The sequence below is a fragment of the Balaenoptera borealis genome, assembly GCF_965194805.1.
Source record: "Balaenoptera borealis genome assembly, chromosome: X".
NCBI classification, from domain to species: domain Eukaryota; kingdom Metazoa; phylum Chordata; class Mammalia; order Artiodactyla; family Balaenopteridae; genus Balaenoptera; species Balaenoptera borealis.
The window spans coordinates 46502476-46524923 of NC_138881.1; the positions used below are offsets into that span (position 1 = coordinate 46502476).

The following is a 22448-nucleotide window of genomic DNA, read 5'->3' on the forward strand; positions in this document are numbered from 1 at the left end:
TCATATATATTAATATATAGCAATATTAATATATTATACATTATGTTATATATGATTTATTATATATTATTATATTATAATATTTATATTATTATTTTTATTAATAATATTATAAATAATAATAATTATAATTATGTATATTAAATTAAATACATAATATATAATGGAATATTATATATATATATATAATTTTATATATATATAAATATATATATAAATATATATAAATATATATATATATATAAAATACATCTTTATCCATTCATCTGTTGATGGACACTTAGGTTGTTTCCATGTCTTGGCTATTGTAAATAGTACTGCTATGAACATAGTACATGTATCTTTTCAAATTATAGTTTTGTCTGGGTATATGCCTAGGAGTGGGATTGTTGGATCATATGGCAAGTCAATTTTAGTTTTTTGAGGAACCTCCATACTATTTTCCATAGTCGCTGCACCAATTTACATTCCCACCAATAGTGTAAGAGGGTTGTCTTTTCTCCACACCCTCTCCAGCATTTGTTATTCTTTTTAATAAATAGTGCTGGGAAAACCAGATATTCATATGCAAAGGAATGAGATTGGACCCTTATCTAACACTACTCAAAAATAAACTTGAAATGGATTAAAGACTTAAACATCAGACCTGAAACCGTAAAACTCCTAGAGGAAAACATGAGGAGACACAACAGAAAAGGCAGCAAAAGCAAAAATAAACAAGTGGGACTACATCAACGTAAAAGGCTCTGCACAGCAAAAAAACAATCAGCAAAATGAAAAGGTAATCTATGGAATGCGAGAAAATATTTGCAAACCATCTATCTGATAAGGGTTTAACATCCAAAATATATAAAAAACACATACAACTTAATAACCAAAAAACCCCAAATAATTGGATTTTTTTAATGGGCAGGGGAAACTTAATAGACATTTTTTTCCAAAGAAGACATACAAATGACTAAAAGGTACATAAAAAGATGCTCAACATCACTAATCATCAAGGAAATGCAAATCAAAACCATAATTAAATATCATCTCACTGCTTTTAAATTGGCTATTATCAAAAAGATAAGAGAAAAGTGTTGTGGAGGATGTGGAGAAAAAGGAACCCTTGGGCATTGTTGATGGGAATGTAAACTGGTACAATGACTATCGGAAACGATATGGAGTTTCCTCAAAAAATTAAAATTAGGACTACCATATGATCCAGCAATTCCCCTTCTGGGTGTATATCCAAAGGAAATGAAATCACAATCTTGAAGAGATATCTGAGCTCCCATGTTTATTGAAGCATTATTCACAATAGCCAAGACATGGAAACAGCTTGTCCATCATTGGATGAATAGATAAAGAAAATGTGGTATATATATAATGGAATAATATTTAGTCTTAAAAAGAAGCTAATTCTGCCATTTGCGACAACGTGGATGGACTTTGAGGGCATTACACTAAGTGAAATAAGTCAGAGAAACACAGACACTGTATGATCTCATTTATATGTGGAATCTAAAAACATCGAATTTATAGAAACAAAGAGTAGCAGGGAGGTTTCCAGGGGCTGAAAGTTGAGGGAAATGGGGAGATTTTGGTCAATGGGTACAAACTTTCCATTATAAGATGAATAAGTTTTGGGAACTTAATGTAACTATAGTTAGCAATACTGTACTGTATACTTGAAAGTTGTTATGAGGGTAGAGCTTTTATGTTCTCACCATAATGACAACAATAAAATGGCAATTATGTGAGGTAAAGGATGTGTTACCTATCCTTATTGTGGTAAACATTTCACAATATATACATGTGAAATCACATTGTACATCACATTGTACACCTTAAACTTACACAATGTTATATGTCAATTATATCTTAATGAAGCTAGAAAAAATATTTATCAACTCATAGCTAACATTCTGCCATTACCTCTTCCTATACTCAAACTGTTTTAAAGCAAAGCCTAGATATATCATTTCAACCACAAATACTTCACTATGTGTCTCTAAAACAGTTTCCAAATCTTGGCACTATCGACTTTTGGGGCTATGTTTTACCATCTTTTGCACTATAGGAGGTTTAGCAGCATTCCTCATATCTACCCACTAGATGCTGGTAGTGACCCCCACCCCAGTTGTGACAAAGAAACGGGGACTTCAGACATTGCCAGATGTCCTCTTGGGGGAAAAATCCTCTACAGCCCTACCCCCAACAACTGCCCTCTCACATCAAGGCTATTACCTTTCACCTCACCTGCCTTCACAGCTTCACCCTGCCTCATCTCCCCTGCATCCCTCCTTTTGTCTCTCATCACCCGCACCCACCATCCTTTTCTCTCTCTCTCTCTCTCACCTGCCATCCCTAGCCACCTTCATCCCCCATTCCTGGTTATGTTGTTCACAGCCCACACCCACCACCAGCCATAATACTCACCTCTTCCTGACTAATATCGTCCATGGTGCCCTTAGACAGTGGCAACTTGATGTCCTGCATCTTGCAGGCCTGTAGCAGGTTACGGCGGTCACTGCGTTGCTGTTCAAGCTTGGTCTCAATGGCTGTCATCTTCTTCTGTAAATGGGTCATTTCCCTAAAAAGATCCAGAGAGATAGGTGAGACCCAAATCCAGCAAGCTGCCCATACTACGTACTTCCAAGCCCAGGCCTGAACCCACTCACTTGTTGGCGCCCCCCAGTTTCTTATGAATCTCCTCCATTTCGTGGTTCTTGTCATTCACCTTTGACTTCCTGGCCAGGTGCTGATTCTTCAGGTCTTGTAGCTGGGCCATGGTCTTATGTATGATCTTCATGTGTCTTTTCTCTTCCTGGTCCCAGCAGGGTGAACAGGACAAGAAGTGAAGGCTTTCCCCAGCTCACCTTGGGATCTTCTCCCATTGTCCCCACCCTTTCCACCAGGCAGTTTGTTGGAATCTGTCTTCAATGAGCTCTGCTTTTACAAACCCCCATCACCCCTCTGACTTCTTTTACCTTTTTCCAAATTATTTTGTTGACCTCCTCCCCACCCCAATATACAAGTTGCCTGCTGTAGAAAAGTTAAAAGTACAGAAAAGTATAAAGCAGGGGGAAAATCACTCACAATCCCACCAGCCAGAGATAATCAATTAACTTTTAGCATATTTCCTCTGAGTATTATTTACAGATGACTCTATATAATTGAGACAAACACTATATTTTATTTAAGGTTATTGCTGTAGTCTGATTGTTTGTGTCTTCCCCAAATTTACATGCTAAAATCCTAACCCCCAAAGGTGATGGTATTTGATGGTATTTGGGAGGTGATTAGGTTATGAGGGTGGAGCCTTCATGAATGGAATTAGTGCCCTTATAAAAGAGACCCCGCAAAGCTCCCTAACTCCTTCAGCCATGTGAGGTTACAGTAAGAAGTCAGCAGTCTGCAACCTGGAAGAGGGCTTTCACCAAAACCTGACCATGCTGGCACCCTGACCTTGGACTTCCAGCCTCCAGAACTGTGAGAAATAAATCTCTGTTGTTTATAAGCCACCCAGTCTGTGGTATTTTATCATAGCAGCCCAAATGGACTAAGACAGAAAATTGAGAAATAGGGGTGCTGATATTACAAATACCTAAAAATGTGGAAGCAGCTTTGGAACTGGGAGATGAGTAGAGTTTGGAAGAGTTTGGAGGTGCATGCCAGAAAAAGCCTGCATTGCTGTGAACAGACGTTCAAAGGCAATTCTACTGAATTGCCCAGAAGGAAAAGATGAGGGTTGTATAGAGACACCCAATCTTCTTAGAGAATACCTAAGTAGTCATGAAGAGAATGTTGGTAGAAATATGGATGATAAAAGCCATTCTGATGAAGTTTCAGATGAAAATGAGGACACAATGAGAAGGTGCTTGCTGTGAGCCAAGAAAAGGGACCTCATCAGAATGTAACCATGCTGGCACCTTGATCTTGGACTTCCCAGCTTCTACAACTATGAGAAATAAATTTCTGTTGTTTAAGACTGCTATAGGCCTTCAAGAAGCAGGACATCAAATTGCCACTACCTAAGTGTATCATGGATGATATTAGTCAGGAAGAGGACAGTATTATTGCTGGTGGTGGGAGTGGGCTGTGAACAACATAACCAGGGTTAAGGAAATGAGTGGCCAGGGAAGGCTGGTGAGAGAGAGAACAATGGTGGGTCGGGGTGGTGAGATACATAAGTAGGGGTGAAGAGGAGATGAGGTAGGGTGAGGCTGTGAAGGCAGGTGAGATGAAAGGTAATAGCCTTTGCATGAGAGGGAAGTTGAATTGTGGGTAGGGCTGTCAGTAGGTGATGAGGGATTTTGTCAAATGCTTTTTCTACATCTATTGAGATGATCATGCAATTTTCCCATTTATTCTATTAATATGATGAATTACATTAGCTGATTTTCATGTTTTAAACCCACCTTGCATTCCTGAGATAAATCTCAACTGGTCATGGTATATAATTCTTTTTATATATTTCTAGATTTGGTTTCCTAATATTCTACTGAGAATTTTTACATCTATATATATTCATGAGGAATATAGCTCTGTACTGTTCTTGTGATGTTTCTGTATCAAGATGTCAAGGTAATACTTGTCTCATAGAAAGAGTTGGAAGGTGTTTTCTTATTCCCTATTTTCTGAAAGAGTTTATAAAAAATTGACGTTATTTCTTTTTAAAATATTTTCTAGAATTAATCAGTGAAGCTCTGTGGGTTTGTGCTTGTCATTGTGGGGAGATTGCAAAATATCAATTCAATTTCTTCACTTGTTGTAGATCTATTCAAATTTTCTACTTCTTTATGAGTTTGTTTCAGTAATTTGTGCCTTTCTTAGAGTTTGTTCATTTCACCTAAGTTGTCTACTTTATTGGCATAAAGTTGTTCATAGTATTCCTTTATAATCCTTTTGATTTTTGTAGGGTCTGTAGTAATGCTCTCTTTTTTTTATTGGAGTATAATTGCTTTACAATGGTGTGTTAGTTTCTGCTTTATAACAAAATGAATCAGTTTTACATATACATATGTTCCCATATCTCTTCCCTCTTGCATCTCCCTCCCTCCCACCCTCCCTATCCCACCCCTCTAGGTGGTCACAAAGCACTGAGCTGATCTCCCTGTGCTATGCGGTTGCTTCCCACTAGCTATCTATTTTACATTTGGTAGTGTATATATGTCCATGCCACTCTCTCCCTTTGTCACATCTTACCCTTCCCCCTCCCCATATCCTCAAGTCCATTCTCTAGTAGGTCTGTGTCTTTATTCCCGTCTTGCCACTAGGTTCTTCATGACCTTTTTTTATTTTCCCTTAGATTCCATATATATGTGTTAGCATACTGTATTTGTTTTTCTCTTTCTAACTTACTTCACTCTGTATGACAGACTCTAACTCCATCCATCTCACTACAAATAACTCAATTTTGTTTCTTTTTATGGCTGAGTAATATTCTATTGTATATATGTGACACATCTTCTTTATCCATTCATCCGATGATGGACACTTAGGTTGCTTCCATGTCCTGGCTATTGTAAGTAGAGCTGCAATGAACATTCTGGTACATGACTCTTTTTGAATTATGGTTTTCTCAGGGTATATGCCCAGTAGTGGGATTGCTTAACTCCTGATTTGTTAACTTGTTTCTTCTCTTTTTTTTGGATGGTATAGTCAGTTTTATTGATCTTTTCAAAGAATCATCTTTTGGTTTCATTGACTTTCTCTATTTCATTTATTTTTGTTCCAATCTTTATTATTTTCTTCCTTCTGGTTTGTTTGGGTTTAGTATGCTTATCTTTTTCTAGTTTCTTTATTAAAAATAATTATTTTATTTTATGTATTTTTAAAAATTGTGGTAAAATACAAATAACATAAAACCACTGTTCTACTTTCTGTTTCCAGGAATTTCACTCTTCTGAATACTGGTATAGATGGAATGATACAGAATTGGTCTTTTGTGACTGGTGTATTTCACTTAGCATTTTTTTTCCTAGTTTCTTAAGATATAAGTTTAGGTTCTTGGTTTGAGGGCTTTCTTTTCTAGTAGAAACATTTACACCTATATGTTTCCTTCTAAGCACTACTTTAGCTATATCCCATAAATTTTGTGTGTTTTTCATTTTCATTCAGTTCAAAATATTTTTCTAATTTCCTTTGTGATTTATTCTTTACCCATCTATAATTTAGAAATGTGTTATTTAATTTTTGATTTTTTTATATCCCAAATTTATTTTTGTTGTTGTTTTTGATTTCTAATTTAATTTTGTTATGGCCAGAGAACATGCTTTGTATAATTTAAATATCTTAAATTATAAAATATAAAAATATTTAAATTATAAAAATATTTATTCAGGATTGTTTTATGGCCTAGAAGGTGTTCTATCCTGGAGAATATTCAATGGTTGCTGGAAAAGGATGTGCATTCTGCAGTTGTTGGATGGAGTATCCTACAGATGTCAGTTAGGTCTAATTGGTTGGTAGTGTTATTCAAGTCTTTTATATCCTTGTTGATTTTATGTCTAGCTGTATTGAGAGTGAGTTTTTGAAGTTTCCAATTATTATTGTTTAGTTGTCTTTTTCCTTCAACTCTGTCAGTTTTTGCTTCATGTATTTTACATCCTGTCATTAGGTGTATTTTTTTTTTAATTTTTATGTCCTCCTGATGAACTGACTCTTTCATTATTATAACATGTCCCTCTTTATCTCTGGCAACATTCTGTGGTCCTAAAGTACAGGCATTTCAACACTCTTATGGTTACCATTTGAATGATATATATTTTTCATCCTTTTATTTTTACCTGTAACATACTTTTCCATTTTTATTTTTAGGTAATTGTAGATTAACATTGAAGTTGTAACTGATGAACTAATTTAGCAAGGTAGCAGGATACAAGATTAACATACAGAAATCAGTCACATTTCTTTATTTTTTTACATTAATTTTATTGGAGTATAGTTGTTTACAATGTTGCGTTAGCTTCTACTGCACAGCAAAATGAATCAGCCATACATACACATATATCCCCTCCATTTAGGACACTACAGTGTATTAAGTAGAGTTCCCTGTGCTATACAGTATGTTCCCATCAGTTGTCTATTTTATACATAGTATCAATAGTGTATATGTGTCAATCCCAATCTCCCAATTCCTCCCACCCAGTTGCACTTCTTTACACTAACACTGAAATATCAGAAAGGGAATGTAAAAAAACAATCCCTTTAAAAATCACATCAAAAAATAAGATACTTAGGAATAAACCTGACCAAGGAGATTAACGACATATGCTGAGAACAATTAAACATTAATAAAGGACTTCCCTGGTGATGCAGTCATTGAGAATCCGCCTGCCAATGCAGGGGACACAGGTTCAGTCCCTGGTCAGGGAAGATCCCACATGCTGCGGAGCAACTAAGCCCCTGTGCCACAACTACTGAGCCTGTGCTCTAGAGCCCACAAGCCACAACTACTGAGCCCACATGCCACAACTACTAAAGCCTGTGCACCTAGAGCCTGTGCTCTGCAGCAAGAGAAGCCACTGCAATGAGAAGCACGTGCACCACAATGAAGAGTAACCCCCACTCACCACAACTAGAGAAAGACTGCATGCAGCAACGAAGACCCAATGCAGCCAAAAATAAATAAATAAAAATTTAAAAAACCATTAATAAAGAAAATTGAAAATAATTCAAAGAAGTGGAAAGATATCTCATGCTCTTGGATTGGAAGAATTAATATTATTAAAATGACCATACTACCCTAAGCAATCTACAGATTTAATGAGATTCCTGTCAAAATGCCCATGACATTTTTCACAGAAATAGAACAAATAATACTAAAACCTATATGGAACCATAAAAGACCCAGAATTTCCAAAACAATCCTGAGGAAAAGGAACAAAGCAGGAGGCATAACCCTCCCAGACTTCAGACAATACTACAAATTTACAGTAATCAAAACAGCATAGTATTGGCACAAAAACGGACATACCGATCAATGGAACAGAATAGAGAGCCCAGAAATAAATCTACACACCTATGGTCAATTAATCTTTGACAAAGGAGGCAAGAATATACAACCAAAAAAAGACAGTCTCTTCAGCAAGTGGTGTTGGGAAAACAGGACAGCTGCATGTAAATCAATGAAGTTAGAACAAACCCTCACATTGTACATGAAAATAAACTCAAAATGCCTTAAAGACTTAAGCATAAGACATGACACCATAAAACTCCTGGAAGAGAACACAGGCAAACATTCCCTGACATAAACCGTAACAATGTTTTCCTAGGTCAGTCTCCCAAGGCAACATAAATAAAAGCAAAAATAAACAAATGGGACCTTATCAAACATACAAGCTTTTGTACAGCAAAGGAAACCATAAAAAAATGAAAAGACAACCTATGGAATGGGAGAAAATATTTGTAAATGATGCGACCAACAAGGGTGTAATTTCCAAAATATACAAAAAGCTCATATGACTCAACAGAAAACCAAACAACCCAATAAAAAAATGGGCAAAAGTCCTAAATAGACGTTTCTCCAAAGAAGACATACAGATGGTCAACAGGCATATGAAAAGATGCTCAATATTGCTAATTATCAGAAAAATGCAAATCAAAACAATGAGGTACCACTTTACACCAGTCAGAATAGCCATCATTAAAAAGTCTACAAATAACAAATGCTAGAGAGGGTGTGGAGAAAAGGGAACCCTCTTACACTGTTGGTGGGAATGTAAGTAGGTGCAGCCACTATGGAAAGCAGTTTGGAAGTTCCTCAAAAAACTAAAAATAGACATTCACAGGAAGATAGAAGAGGTGAAAAGGCAGAGGGCTATATACCAGATGAAGGAACAAGAAAAAACTACAGAAAAACAACTAAATGAAGTGGAGATAGGCAACCTTCCAGAAAAAGAACCCAGAATAATGATAGTGAAGATGATCCAGGACCTCGGAATAAGAATGGAGGCAAAGATCGAGAAGACGCAAAAAATGTTTAACAAAGACCTAGAAGAATTAAAGAACAAACAAACAGACATGAACAATACAATAACTGAAATGAAAACTACACTAGAAGGAATCAATAGCAGAATAACTGAGGCAGAAGAACGGATAAGTGACCTGGAAGACAGAATGGTGGAATTCACTGCTGCGGAACAGAATAAAGAAAAAAGAATGAAAAGAAATGAAGACAGCCTAAGAGACCTCTGGGACAACAGTAAACACAACAACATTCGCATTATAGGGGTCCCAGAAGGAGAAGAGAGAGAGTAAGGACCAGAGAAAATATTTGAAGAGATTATAGTCGAAAACTTCCCTAACATGGGAAAGGAAATAGCCACCCAAGTCCAGGAAGTGCAGAGAGTCCCATACAGGATAAATCCAAGGAGGAACATACCGAGACACATAGTAATCAAAGTGGCAAAAATTAAAGACAAAGAAAAATTATTGAAAGCAGCAAGGGAAAAACGACAAATAACATACAAGGGAACTCCCATAAGGTTAACAGCTGATTTCTCAGCAGAAACTCTACAAGCCAGAAGGGAGTGGCATGATATACTTAAAGTGATGAAAGGAAAGAACCTACAACCAAGATTACTCTACCTGGCAAGGATCTCATTTAGATTTGATGGAGAAATCAAAAGCTTTACAGACAAGCAAAAGCTACGAGAATTCAGCACCACCAAACCAGCTCTACAACAAATGCTAAAGGAACTTCTCTAAGTGGGAAACACAAGAGAAGAAAAGGACCTACAAAACAAACGCAAAACAGTTAAGAAAATGGTCATGGGAACATACATATCGATAATTACCTTAAACGTGAATGGATTAAATGCTCCAACCAAAAGACACAGGCTTGCTGAATGCATACAAAAACAAGACCCATATATACGCTGTCTACAAGAGACCCCCTTCAGACCTAGGGAAACATACAGACTGAAAGTGACGGGATGGAAAAAGATATTCCATGCAAATGGAAATCAAAAGAAAGCTGTAGTAACTATACTCATCTCAGATAAAATAGACTTTAAAGAATGTTACAAGAGACAAGGAAGGACACTGCATATTGATGAAGGGATCAATCCAAGAAGAAGATATAACAATTATAAATATATATGCACCCAACATACATAGGAGCACCTCAATACATAAAGCAACTGCTAACAGCTCAAAAAGAGGAAATCGACATTAAGACAATAATAGTGGGGTACTTTAACACCTCACTTACACCAATGGACAGATCATCCAAAATGAAAATAAATAAGGAAACACAAGCTTTAAATGACACATTAAACAAGATGGACTTCCTTGATATTTATAGGACATTCCATCCAAAAACAGCAGATTACACGTTCTTCTCAAGTGCGCACGGAACATTCTCCAGGATGGATCACATCGTGGGTCACAAATCAAGCCTCAGTAAATTTAAGAAAATTGAAATCATATCAAGCATCTTTTCTGACCACAACGCTATGAGACTAGATATCAATTACAGGAAAAGATCTGTAAAAAATACAAACACATGGAGGCTACACAATACACTACTTAATAATGAAGTGATCACTGAAGAAATCAAAGGGGAAATCAAAAAATACCTAGAAACAAATGAGAATGGAGATACGACGACCCAAAACCTATGGGACACAGCAAAAGCAGTGCTAAGAGGGAAGTTTATAGCAATACAAGCCTACCTCAAGAAACAGGAAACATCTCGAATAAACAACCTAACCTTGCACCTAAAGCAATTAGAGAAAGAAGAACAAAAAAACCCCAAAGCTAGCAGAAGGAAAGAAATCATAAAGATCAGGTCAGAAATAAATGAAAAAGAAATGAAGGAAACAATAGCAAAAATCAATAAAACTAAAAGCTGGTTCTTTGAGAAGATAAACAAAATTGATAAACCATTAGCCAGACTCATCAAGAGAAAAAGGGAGAAGACTCAAATCAATAGAATTAGAAATGAAAAAGGAGAAGTAACCACTGACACTGCAGAAATACAAAAGATCATGAGAGATTACTACAAGCAACTCTACGCCAATAAAATGGACAACCTGGAAGAAATGGACAGATTCTTAGAAATGCACAAACTGCCGAGACTGAACCAGGAAGAAATAGAAAATATGAACAGACCAATCACAAGCACTGAAATTGAAACTGTGATTAAAAACCTTCCAACAAACAAAAGCCCAGGACCAGATGGCTTCACAGGTGAATTCTATCAAACATTTAGAGAAGAGCTAACACTTATCCTTCTCAAACTCTTCCAAAATATTGCAGAGGGAGGAACACTCCCAAACTCATTCTACGAGGCCACCATCACCCTGATACCAAAACCAGACAAAGATGTCACAAAGAAAGAAAACTACAGGCCAATATCACTGATGAACATAGATGCAAAAATCCTCAACAAAATACTCGCAAACAGAATCCAACAGCACATTAAAAGGATCATACACCATGATCAAGTGGGGTTTATTCCAGGAATGCAAGGATTCTTCAGTATACGCAAATCAGTCAATGTGATACACCATATTAACAAATTGAAGGAGAAAAACCATATGATCATCTCAATAGATGCAGAGAAAGCTTTCGACAAAATTCAACACCCATTTATGATAAAAGTCCTGCAGAAAGTAGGCATAGAGGGAACTTTCCTCAACATAATAAAGGCCATATATGACAAACCCACAGCCAACATTGTCCTCAATGGTGAAAAACTGAAACCAGTTCCACTAAGATCAGGAACAAGACAAGGTTGCCCACTCTCACCACTATTATTCAACATAGTTTTGGAAGTGTTAGCCACAGCAATCAGAGAAGACAAAGAAATAAAAGGAATCCAAATCGGAAAAGAAGAAGTAAAGCTGTCACTGTTTGCAGATGACATGATACTATACATAGAGAATCCTAAAGATGCTACCAGAAAACTCCTAGAGCTAATCAATGAATTTGGTAAAGTAGCAGGATACAAAATTAATGCACAGAAATCTCTTGCATTTCTATACACTAATGACGAAAAATCTGAAAGTGAAATTAAGAAAACACTCCCGTTTACCATTGCAACAAAAAGAATAAAATATCTACGAATAAACCTACCTAAGGAGACAAAAGACCTGTATGCAGAAAATTATAAGACACTGATGAAAGAAATTAAAGATGATACAAATAGATGGAAAGATATACCATGTTCCTGGATTGGAAGAATCAACATTGTGAAAATGACTCTACTACCCAAAGCAATCTACAGATTCAATGCAATCCCTATCAAACTACCACTGGCATTTTTCACAGAACTAGAACAAAAAATTTCACAATTTGTATGGAAACACAAAAGACCCCGAATAGCCAAAGCAATCTTGAGAACAAAAAATGGAGCTGGGGGAATCAGGCTCCCTGACTTCAGACTATACTACAAAGCTTCAGTAATCAAGACAGTTTGGTACTGGCACAAAAACAGAAATATAGATCAATGGAACAGGATAGAAAGCCCAGAGATAAACCCACGCACATATGGTCACCTTATCTTTGATAAAGGAGGCAAGCATATACAGTGGAGAAAAGACAGCCTCTTCAATAAGTGGTGCTGGGAAAATTGGACAGATACATGTAAAAGTATGAAATTAGAACACTCCCTGACACCATGCACAAAAATAAACTCAAAATGGATTAAAGACCTAAGTGTAAGACCAGACACTATCAAACTCTTAGAGGAAAACATAGGCAGAACACTCTATGACATACATCACAGCAAGATTCTTTTTGACCCAGCTCCCAGAGAAATGGAAATAAGAACACAAATAAACAAATGGGACCTAATGAAACTTAAAAGCTTTTGCACAGCAAAGGAAACCATAAACAAGACCAAAAGACAACCATCAGAATGGGAGAAAATATTTGCAAATGAAGCAACTGACAAAGGATTAATCTCCAAGATTTACAAGCAGCTCATGCAGCTCAATAACAAAAAAACGAACAACCCAATCCAAAAATGGGCAGAAGACCTAAATAGACATTTCTCCAAAGAAGATATACAGATGGCCAAAAGACACATGAAAGAATGCTCAACATCATTAATCATTAGAGAAATGCAAATCAAAACTACAATGAGATATCATCTCACACCGGTCAGAATGGCCATCATCAAAAAATCTAGAAACAATAAATGCTGGAGAGGGTGTGGAGGAAAGGGAACTCTCTTGCACTGTTGGTGGGAATGTAAATTGATACAGCCACTATGGAGAACAGTATGGAGGTTCCTTAAAAAACTACAAATAGAACTACCATACGATCCAGCAATCCCACTACTGGGCATATACCCTGAGAAAACCATAGGTCAAAAAGAGTCTTGTACCAAAATGTTCATTGCAGCTCTATTTACAATAGCCAGGACATGGAAGCAACCTAAATGTCCATCGACAGATGAATGGATAAAGAAGATGTGGCACATATATACAATGGAATATTACTCAGCCATAAAAAGAAATGAAATGGAGGTATTTGTAATGAGGTGGATGGAGTTAGAGTCTGTCATACAGAGTGAAGTAAGTCAGAAAGAGAAAAACAAATACAGTATGCTAACACATATATACGGAATCTAAGGGAAAAAAAAGCCATGAAGAACCTAGTGGCAAGACGGGAATAAAGATACAGACCTACTAGAGAATGGACTTGAGGATATGGGGAGGGGGTGGGGTGAGATGTGACAGGGTGAGAGAGTGTCATGGACATATATACACTACCAAATGTAAAATAGGTAGCTAGTGGGAAGCAGCCGCATAGCACAGGGAGATCAGCTCGGTGCTTTGTGACCACCTAGAGGGGTGGGATGGGGAGGGTGGGAGGGAGGGAGATGCAAGAGGGAAGAGATATGGGAACATATTGTATATGTATAACTGATTCACTTTGTTATAAAGCAGAAGCTAACACACCATTGTAAGACAATTATACTTCAATAAAGATGTTTAAAAAAAAAAAAATGGGCAAAAGTCCTAAATAGACGTTTCTCCAAAGAAGACATACAGATGGTCAACAGGCATATGAAAAGATGCTCAATATTGCTAATTATCAGAAAAATGCAAATCAAAACAATGAGGTACCACTTTACACTAGTCAGAATAGCCATCATTAAAAAGTCTACAAATAACAAATGCTAGAGAGGGTGTGGAGAAAAGGGAACCCTCTTACACTGTTGGTGGGAATGTAAGTAGGTGCAGCCACTATGGAAAGCAGTTTGGAAGTTCCTCAAAAAACTAAAAATAGACATTCACAGGAAGATAGAAGAGGTGAAAAGGCAGAGGGCTATATACCAGATGAAGGAACAAGAAAAAACTACAGAAAAACAACTAAATGAAGTGGAGATAGGCAACCTTCCAGAAAAAGAACCCAGAATAATGATAGTGAAGATGATCCAGGACCTCGGAATAAGAATGGAGGCAAAGATCGAGAAGACGCAAAAAATGTTTAACAAAGACCTAGAAGAATTAAAGAACAAACAAACAGACATGAACAATACAATAACTGAAATGAAAACTACACTAGAAGGAATCAGTAGCAGAATAACTGAGGCAGAAGAACGGATAAGTGACCTGGAAGACAGAATGGTGGAATTCACTGCTGCGGAACAGAATAAAGAAAAAAGAATGAAAAGAAATGAAGACAGCCTAAGAGACCTCTGGGACAACAGTAAACACAACAACATTCGCATTATAGGGGTCCCAGAAGGAGAAGAGAGAGAGTAAGGACCAGAGAAAATATTTGAAGAGATTATAGTCGAAAACTTCCCTAACATGGGAAAGGAAATAGCCACCCAAGTCCAGGAAGTGCAGAGAGTCCCATACAGGATAAATCCAAGGAGGAACATACCGAGACACATAGTAATCAAAGTGGCAAAAATTAAAGACAAAGAAAAATTATTGAAAGCAGCAAGGGAAAAATGACAAATAACATACAAGGGAACTCCCATAAGGTTAACAGCTGATTTCTCAGCAGAAACTCTACAAGCCAGAAGGGAGTGGCATGATATACTTAAAGTGATGAAAGGAAAGAACCTACAACCAAGATTACTCTACCTGGCAAGGATCTCATTTAGATTTGATGGAGAAATCAAAAGCTTTACAGACAAGCAAAAGCTACGAGAATTCAGCACCACCAAACCAGCTCTACAACAAATGCTAAAGGAACTTCTCTAAGTGGGAAACACAAGAGAAGAAAAGGACCTACAAAACAAACGCAAAACAGTTAAGAAAATGGTCATGGGAACATACATATCGATAATTACCTTAAACGTGAATGGATTAAATGCTCCAACCAAAAGACACAGGCTTGCTGAATGCATACAAAAACAAGACCCATATATACGCTGTCTACAAGAGACCCCCTTCAGACCTAGGGAAACATACAGACTGAAAGTGACGGGATGGAAAAAGATATTCCATGCAAATGGAAATCAAAAGAAAGCTGTAGTAACTATACTCATCTCAGATAAAATAGACTTTAAAGAATGTTACAAGAGACAAGGAAGGACACTGCATATTGATGAAGGGATCAATCCAAGAAGAAGATATAACAATTATAAATATATATGCACCCAACATACATAGGAGCACCTCAATACATAAAGCAACTGCTAACAGCTCAAAAAGAGGAAATCGACATTAAGACAATAATAGTGGGGTACTTTAACACCTCACTTACACCAATGGACAGATCATCCAAAATGAAAATAAATAAGGAAACACAAGCTTTAAATGACACATTAAACAAGATGGACTTCCTTGATATTTATAGGACATTCCATCCAAAAACAGCAGATTACACGTTCTTCTCAAGTGCGCACGGAACATTCTCCAGGATGGATCACATCGTGGGTCACAAATCAAGCCTCAGTAAATTTAAGAAAATTGAAATCATATCAAGCATCTTTTCTGACCACAACGCTATGAGACTAGATATCAATTACAGGAAAAGATCTGTAAAAAATACAAACACATGGAGGCTACACAATACACTACTTAATAATGAAGTGATCACTGAAGAAATCAAAGGGGAAATCAAAAAGTACCTAGAAACAAATGAGAATGGAGATACGACGACCCAAAACCTATGGGACACAGCAAAAGCAGTGCTAAGAGGGAAGTTTATAGCAATACAAGCCTACCTCAAGAAACAGGAAACATCTCGAATAAACAACCTAACCTTGCACCTAAAGCAATTAGAGAAAGAAGAACAAAAAAACCCCAAAGCTAGCAGAAGGAAAGAAATCATAAAGATCAGGTCAGAAATAAATGAAAAAGAAATGAAGGAAACAATAGCAAAAATCAATAAAACTAAAAGCTGGTTCTTTGAGAAGATAAACAAAATTGATAAACCATTAGCCAGACTCATCAAGAGAAAAAGGGAGAAGACTCAAATCAATAGAATTAGAAATGAAAAAGGAGAAGTAACCACTGACACTGCAGAAATACAAAAGATCATGAGAGATTACTACAAGCAACTCTACGCCAATAAAATGGACAACCTGGAAGAAATGGACAGATTCTTAGAAATGCACAAACTGCCGAGACTGAACCAGGAAGAAATAGAAAATATGAACAGACCAATCACAAGCACTGAAATTGAAACTGTGATTAAAAACCTTCCAACAAACAAAAGCCCAGGACCAGATGGCTTCACAGGTGAATTCTATCAAACATTTAGAGAAGAGCTAACACTTATCCTTCTCAAACTCTTCCAAAATATTGCAGAGGGAGGAACACTCCCAAACTCATTCTACGAGGCCACCATCACCCTGATACCAAAACCAGACAAAGATGTCACAAAGAAAGAAAACTACAGGCCAATATCACTGATGAACATAGATGCAAAAATCCTCAACAAAATACTCGCAAACAGAATCCAACAGCACATTAAAAGGATCATACACCATGATCAAGTGGGGTTTATTCCAGGAATGCAAGGATTCTTCAGTATACGCAAATCAGTCAATGTGATACACCATATTAACAAATTGAAGGAGAAAAACCATATGATCATCTCAATAGATGCAGAGAAAGCTTTCGACAAAATTCAACACCCATTTATGATAAAAGTCCTGCAGAAAGTAGGCATAGAGGGAACTTTCCTCAACATAATAAAGGCCATATATGACAAACCCACAGCCAACATTGTCCTCAATGGTGAAAAACTGAAACCAGTTCCACTAAGATCAGGAACAAGACAAGGTTGCCCACTCTCACCACTATTATTCAACATAGTTTTGGAAGTGTTAGCCACAGCAATCAGAGAAGACAAAGAAATAAAAGGAATCCAAATCGGAAAAGAAGAAGTAAAGCTGTCACTGTTTGCAGATGACATGATACTATACATAGAGAATCCTAAAGATGCTACCAGAAAACTCCTAGAGCTAATCAATGAATTTGGTAAAGTAGCAGGATACAAAATTAATGCACAGAAATCTCTTGCATTTCTATACACTAATGACGAAAAATCTGAAAGTGAAATTAAGAAAACACTCCCGTTTACCATTGCAACAAAAAGAATAAAATATCTACGAATAAACCTACCTAAGGAGACAAAAGACCTGTATGCAGAAAATTATAAGACACTGATGAAAGAAATTAAAGATGATACAAATAGATGGAAAGATATACCATGTTCCTGGATTGGAAGAATCAACATTGTGAAAATGACTCTACTACCCAAAGCAATCTACAGATTCAATGCAATCCCTATCAAACTACCACTGGCATTTTTCACAGAACTAGAACAAAAAATTTCACAATTTGTATGGAAACACAAAAGACCCCGAATAGCCAAAGCAATCTTGAGAACAAAAAATGGAGCTGGGGGAATCAGGCTCCCTGACTTCAGACTATACTACAAAGCTTCAGTAATCAAGACAGTTTGGTACTGGCACAAAAACAGAAATATAGATCAATGGAACAGGATAGAAAGCCCAGAGATAAACCCACGCACATATGGTCACCTTATCTTTGATAAAGGAGGCAAGCATATACAGTGGAGAAAAGACAGCCTCTTCAATAAGTGGTGCTGGGAAAATTGGACAGATACATGTAAAAGTATGAAATTAGAACACTCCCTGACACCATGCACAAAAATAAACTCAAAATGGATTAAAGACCTAAGTGTAAGACCAGACACTATCAAACTCTTAGAGGAAAACATAGGCAGAACACTCTATGACATACATCACAGCAAGATTCTTTTTGACCCAGCTCCCAGAGAAATGGAAATAAGAACACAAATAAACAAATGGGACCTAATGAAACTTAAAAGCTTTTGCACAGCAAAGGAAACCATAAACAAGACCAAAAGACAACCATCAGAATGGGAGAAAATATTTGCAAATGAAGCAACTGACAAAGGATTAATCTCCAAGATTTACAAGCAGCTCATGCAGCTCAATAACAAAAAAACGAACAACCCAATCCAAAAATGGGCAGAAGACCTAAATAGACATTTCTCCAAAGAAGATATACAGATGGCCAACAGACACATGAAAGAATGCTCAACATCATTAATCATTAGAGAAATGCAAATCAAAACTACAATGAGATATCATCTCACACCGGTCAGAATGGCCATCATCAAAAAATCTAGAAACAATAAATGCTGGAGAGGGTGTGGAGGAAAGGGAACTCTCTTGCACTGTTGGTGGGAATGTAAATTGATACAGCCACTATGGAGAACAGTATGGAGGTTCCTTAAAAAACTACAAATAGAACTACCATACGATCCAGCAATCCCACTACTGGGCATATACCCTGAGAAAACCATAGGTCAAAAAGAGTCTTGTACCAAAATGTTCATTGCAGCTCTATTTACAATAGCCAGGACATGGAAGCAACCTAAATGTCCATCGACAGATGAATGGATAAAGAAGATGTGGCACATATATACAATGGAATATTACTCAGCCATAAAAAGAAATGAAATGGAGGTATTTGTAATGAGGTGGATGGAGTTAGAGTCTGTCATACAGAGTGAAGTAAGTCAGAAAGAGAAAAACAAATACAGTATGCTAACACATATATACGGAATCTAAGGGAAAAAAAAGCCATGAAGAACCTAGTGGCAAGACGGGAATAAAGACACAGACCTACTAGAGAATGGACTTGAGGATATGGGGAGGGGGTGGGGTGAGATGTGACAGGGTGAGAGAGTGTCATGGACATATATACACTACCAAATGTAAAATAGGTAGCTAGTGGGAAGCAGCCGCATAGCACAGGGAGATCAGCTCGGTGCTTTGTGACCACCTAGAGGGGTGGGATGGGGAGGGTGGGAGGGAGGGAGATGCAAGAGGGAAGAGATATGGGAACATATTGTATATGTATAACTGATTCACTTTGTTATAAAGCAGAAGCTAACACACCATTGTAAGACAATTATACTTCAATAAAGATGTTTAAAAAAAAAAAAAATGGGCAAAAGTCCTAAATAGACGTTTCTCCAAAGAAGACATACAGATGGTCAACAGGCATATGAAAAGATGCTCAATATTGCTAATTATCAGAAAAATGCAAATCAAAACAATGAGGTACCACTTTACACTAGTCAGAATAGCCATCATTAAAAAGTCTACAAATAACAAATGCTAGAGAGGGTGTGGAGAAAAGGGAACCCTCTTACACTGTTGGTGGGAATGTAAGTAGGTGCAGCCACTATGGAAAGCAGTTTGGAAGTTCCTCAAAAAACTAAAAATAGACATTCACAGGAAGATAGAAGAGGTGAAAAGGCAGAGGGCTATATACCAGATGAAGGAACAAGAAAAAACTACAGAAAAACAACTAAATGAAGTGGAGATAGGCAACCTTCCAGAAAAAGAACCCAGAATAATGATAGTGAAGATGATCCAGGACCTCGGAATAAGAATGGAGGCAAAGATCGAGAAGACGCAAAAAATGTTTAACAAAGACCTAGAAGAATTAAAGAACAAACAAACAGACATGAACAATACAATAACTGAAATGAAAACTACACTAGAAGGAATCAATAGCAGAATAACTGAGGCAGAAGAACGGATAAGTGACCTGGAAGACAGAATGGTGGAATTCACTGCTGCGGAACAGAATAAAGAAAAAAGAATGAAAAGAAATGAAGACAGCCTAAGAGACCTCTGGGACAACAGTAAACACAACAACATTCGCATTATAGGGGTCCCAGAAGGAGAAGAGAGAGAGTAAGGACCAGAGAAAATATTTGAAGAGATTATAGTCGAAAACTTCCCTAACATGGGAAAGGAAATAGCCACCCAAGTCCAGGAAGTGCAGAGAGTCCCATACAGGATAAATCCAAGGAGGAACATACCGAGACACATAGTAATCAAAGTGGCAAAAATTAAAGACAAAGAAAAATTATTGAAAGCAGCAAGGGAAAAACGACAAATAACATACAAGGGAACTCCCATAAGGTTAACAGCTGATTTCTCAGCAGAAACTCTACAAGCCAGAAGGGAGTGGCATGATATACTTAAAGTGATGAAAGGAAAGAACCTACAACCAAGATTACTCTACCTGGCAAGGATCTCATTTAGATTTGATGGAGAAATCAAAAGCTTTACAGACAAGCAAAAGCTACGAGAATTCAGCACCACCAAACCAGCTCTACAACAAATGCTAAAGGAACTTCTCTAAGTGGGAAACACAAGAGAAGAAAAGGACCTACAAAACAAATGCAAAACAGTTAAGAAAATGGTCATGGGAACATACATATCGATAATTACCTTAAACGTGAATGGATTAAATGCTCCAACCAAAAGACACAGGCTTGCTGAATGCATACAAAAACAAGACCCATATATACGCTGTCTACAAGAGACCCCCTTCAGACCTAGGGAAACATACAGACTGAAAGTGACGGGATGGAAAAAGATATTCCATGCAAATGGAAATCAAAAGAAAGCTGTAGTAACTATACTCATCTCAGATAAAATAGACTTTAAAGAATGTTACAAGAGACAAGGAAGGACACTGCATATTGATGAAGGGATCAATCCAAGAAGAAGATATAACAATTATAAATATATATGCACCCAACATACATAGGAGCACCTCAATACATAAAGCAACTGCTAACAGCTCAAAAAGAGGAAATCGACATTAAGACAATAATAGTGGGGTACTTTAACACCTCACTTACACCAATGGACAGATCATCCAAAATGAAAATAAATAAGGAAACACAAGCTTTAAATGACACATTAAACAAGATGGACTTCCTTGATATTTATAGGACATTCCATCCAAAAACAGCAGATTACACGTTCTTCTCAAGTGCGCACGGAACATTCTCCAGGATGGATCACATCGTGGGTCACAAATCAAGCCTCAGTAAATTTAAGAAAATTGAAATCATATCAAGCATCTTTTCTGACCACAACGCTATGAGACTAGATATCAATTACAGGAAAAGATCTGTAAAAAATACAAACACATGGAGGCTACACAATACACTACTTAATAATGAAGTGATCACTGAAGAAATCAAAGGGGAAATCAAAAAATACCTAGAAACAAATGAGAATGGAGATACGACGACCCAAAACCTATGGGACACAGCAAAAGCAGTGCTAAGAGGGAAGTTTATAGCAATACAAGCCTACCTCAAGAAACAGGAAACATCTCGAATAAACAACCTAACCTTGCACCTAAAGCAATTAGAGAAAGAAGAACAAAAAAACCCCAAAGCTAGCAGAAGGAAAGAAATCATAAAGATCAGGTCAGAAATAAATGAAAAAGAAATGAAGGAAACAATAGCAAAAATCAATAAAACTAAAAGCTGGTTCTTTGAGAAGATAAACAAAATTGATAAACCATTAGCCAGACTCATCAAGAGAAAAAGGGAGAAGACTCAAATCAATAGAATTAGAAATGAAAAAGGAGAAGTAACCACTGACACTGCAGAAATACAAAAGATCATGAGAGATTACTACAAGCAACTCTACGCCAATAAAATGGACAACCTGGAAGAAATGGACAGATTCTTAGAAATGCACAAACTGCCGAGACTGAACCAGGAAGAAATAGAAAATATGAACAGACCAATCACAAGCACTGAAATTGAAACTGTGATTAAAAACCTTCCAACAAACAAAAGCCCAGGACCAGATGGCTTCACAGGTGAATTCTATCAAACATTTAGAGAAGAGCTAACACTTATCCTTCTCAAACTCTTCCAAAATATTGCAGAGGGAGGAACACTCCCAAACTCATTCTACGAGGCCACCATCACCCTGATACCAAAACCAGACAAAGATGTCACAAAGAAAGAAAACTACAGGCCAATATCACTGATGAACATAGATGCAAAAATCCTCAACAAAATACTCGCAAACAGAATCCAACAGCACATTAAAAGGATCATACACCATGATCAAGTGGGGTTTATTCCAGGAATGCAAGGATTCTTCAGTATACGCAAATCAGTCAATGTGATACACCATATTAACAAAT

At 37.0% G+C, this 22448-nt stretch overlaps 1 protein-coding gene across 1 annotated transcript; it reads right to left on the bottom strand.

Annotated features, from left to right (window-relative positions):
* Window positions 1-234: 234 nt before the first annotated feature.
* On the bottom strand, window positions 235-9816 carry LOC309620412 (structural maintenance of chromosomes protein 1A-like). Its single transcript, XM_082376753.1, has 2 exons — window positions 2667-9816; window positions 235-2578 (listed from the first exon to the last, which is right to left on the bottom strand). The coding sequence occupies exons 1-2, from the start codon at window positions 2795-2797 to the stop codon at window positions 2389-2391; spliced, it is 321 nt and encodes a 106-aa protein (XP_082232879.1). The 5' UTR covers window positions 2798-9816; the 3' UTR covers window positions 235-2388.
* Window positions 9817-22448: the final 12632 nt, after the last annotated feature.

Excerpts from the sequence above, each read along its gene's own strand:
- LOC309620412 (XM_082376753.1), bottom strand. The coding sequence starts at position 2,797 with ATGAAGATCATACATAAGACCATGGCCCAGCTACAAGACCTGAAGAAT. Across the intron at positions 2,579-2,666 it reads AAACTGGGGGGCGCCAACAA|GGAAATGACCCATTTACAGA; the intron begins GTGAGTGGGTTC and ends GGATCTTTTTAG.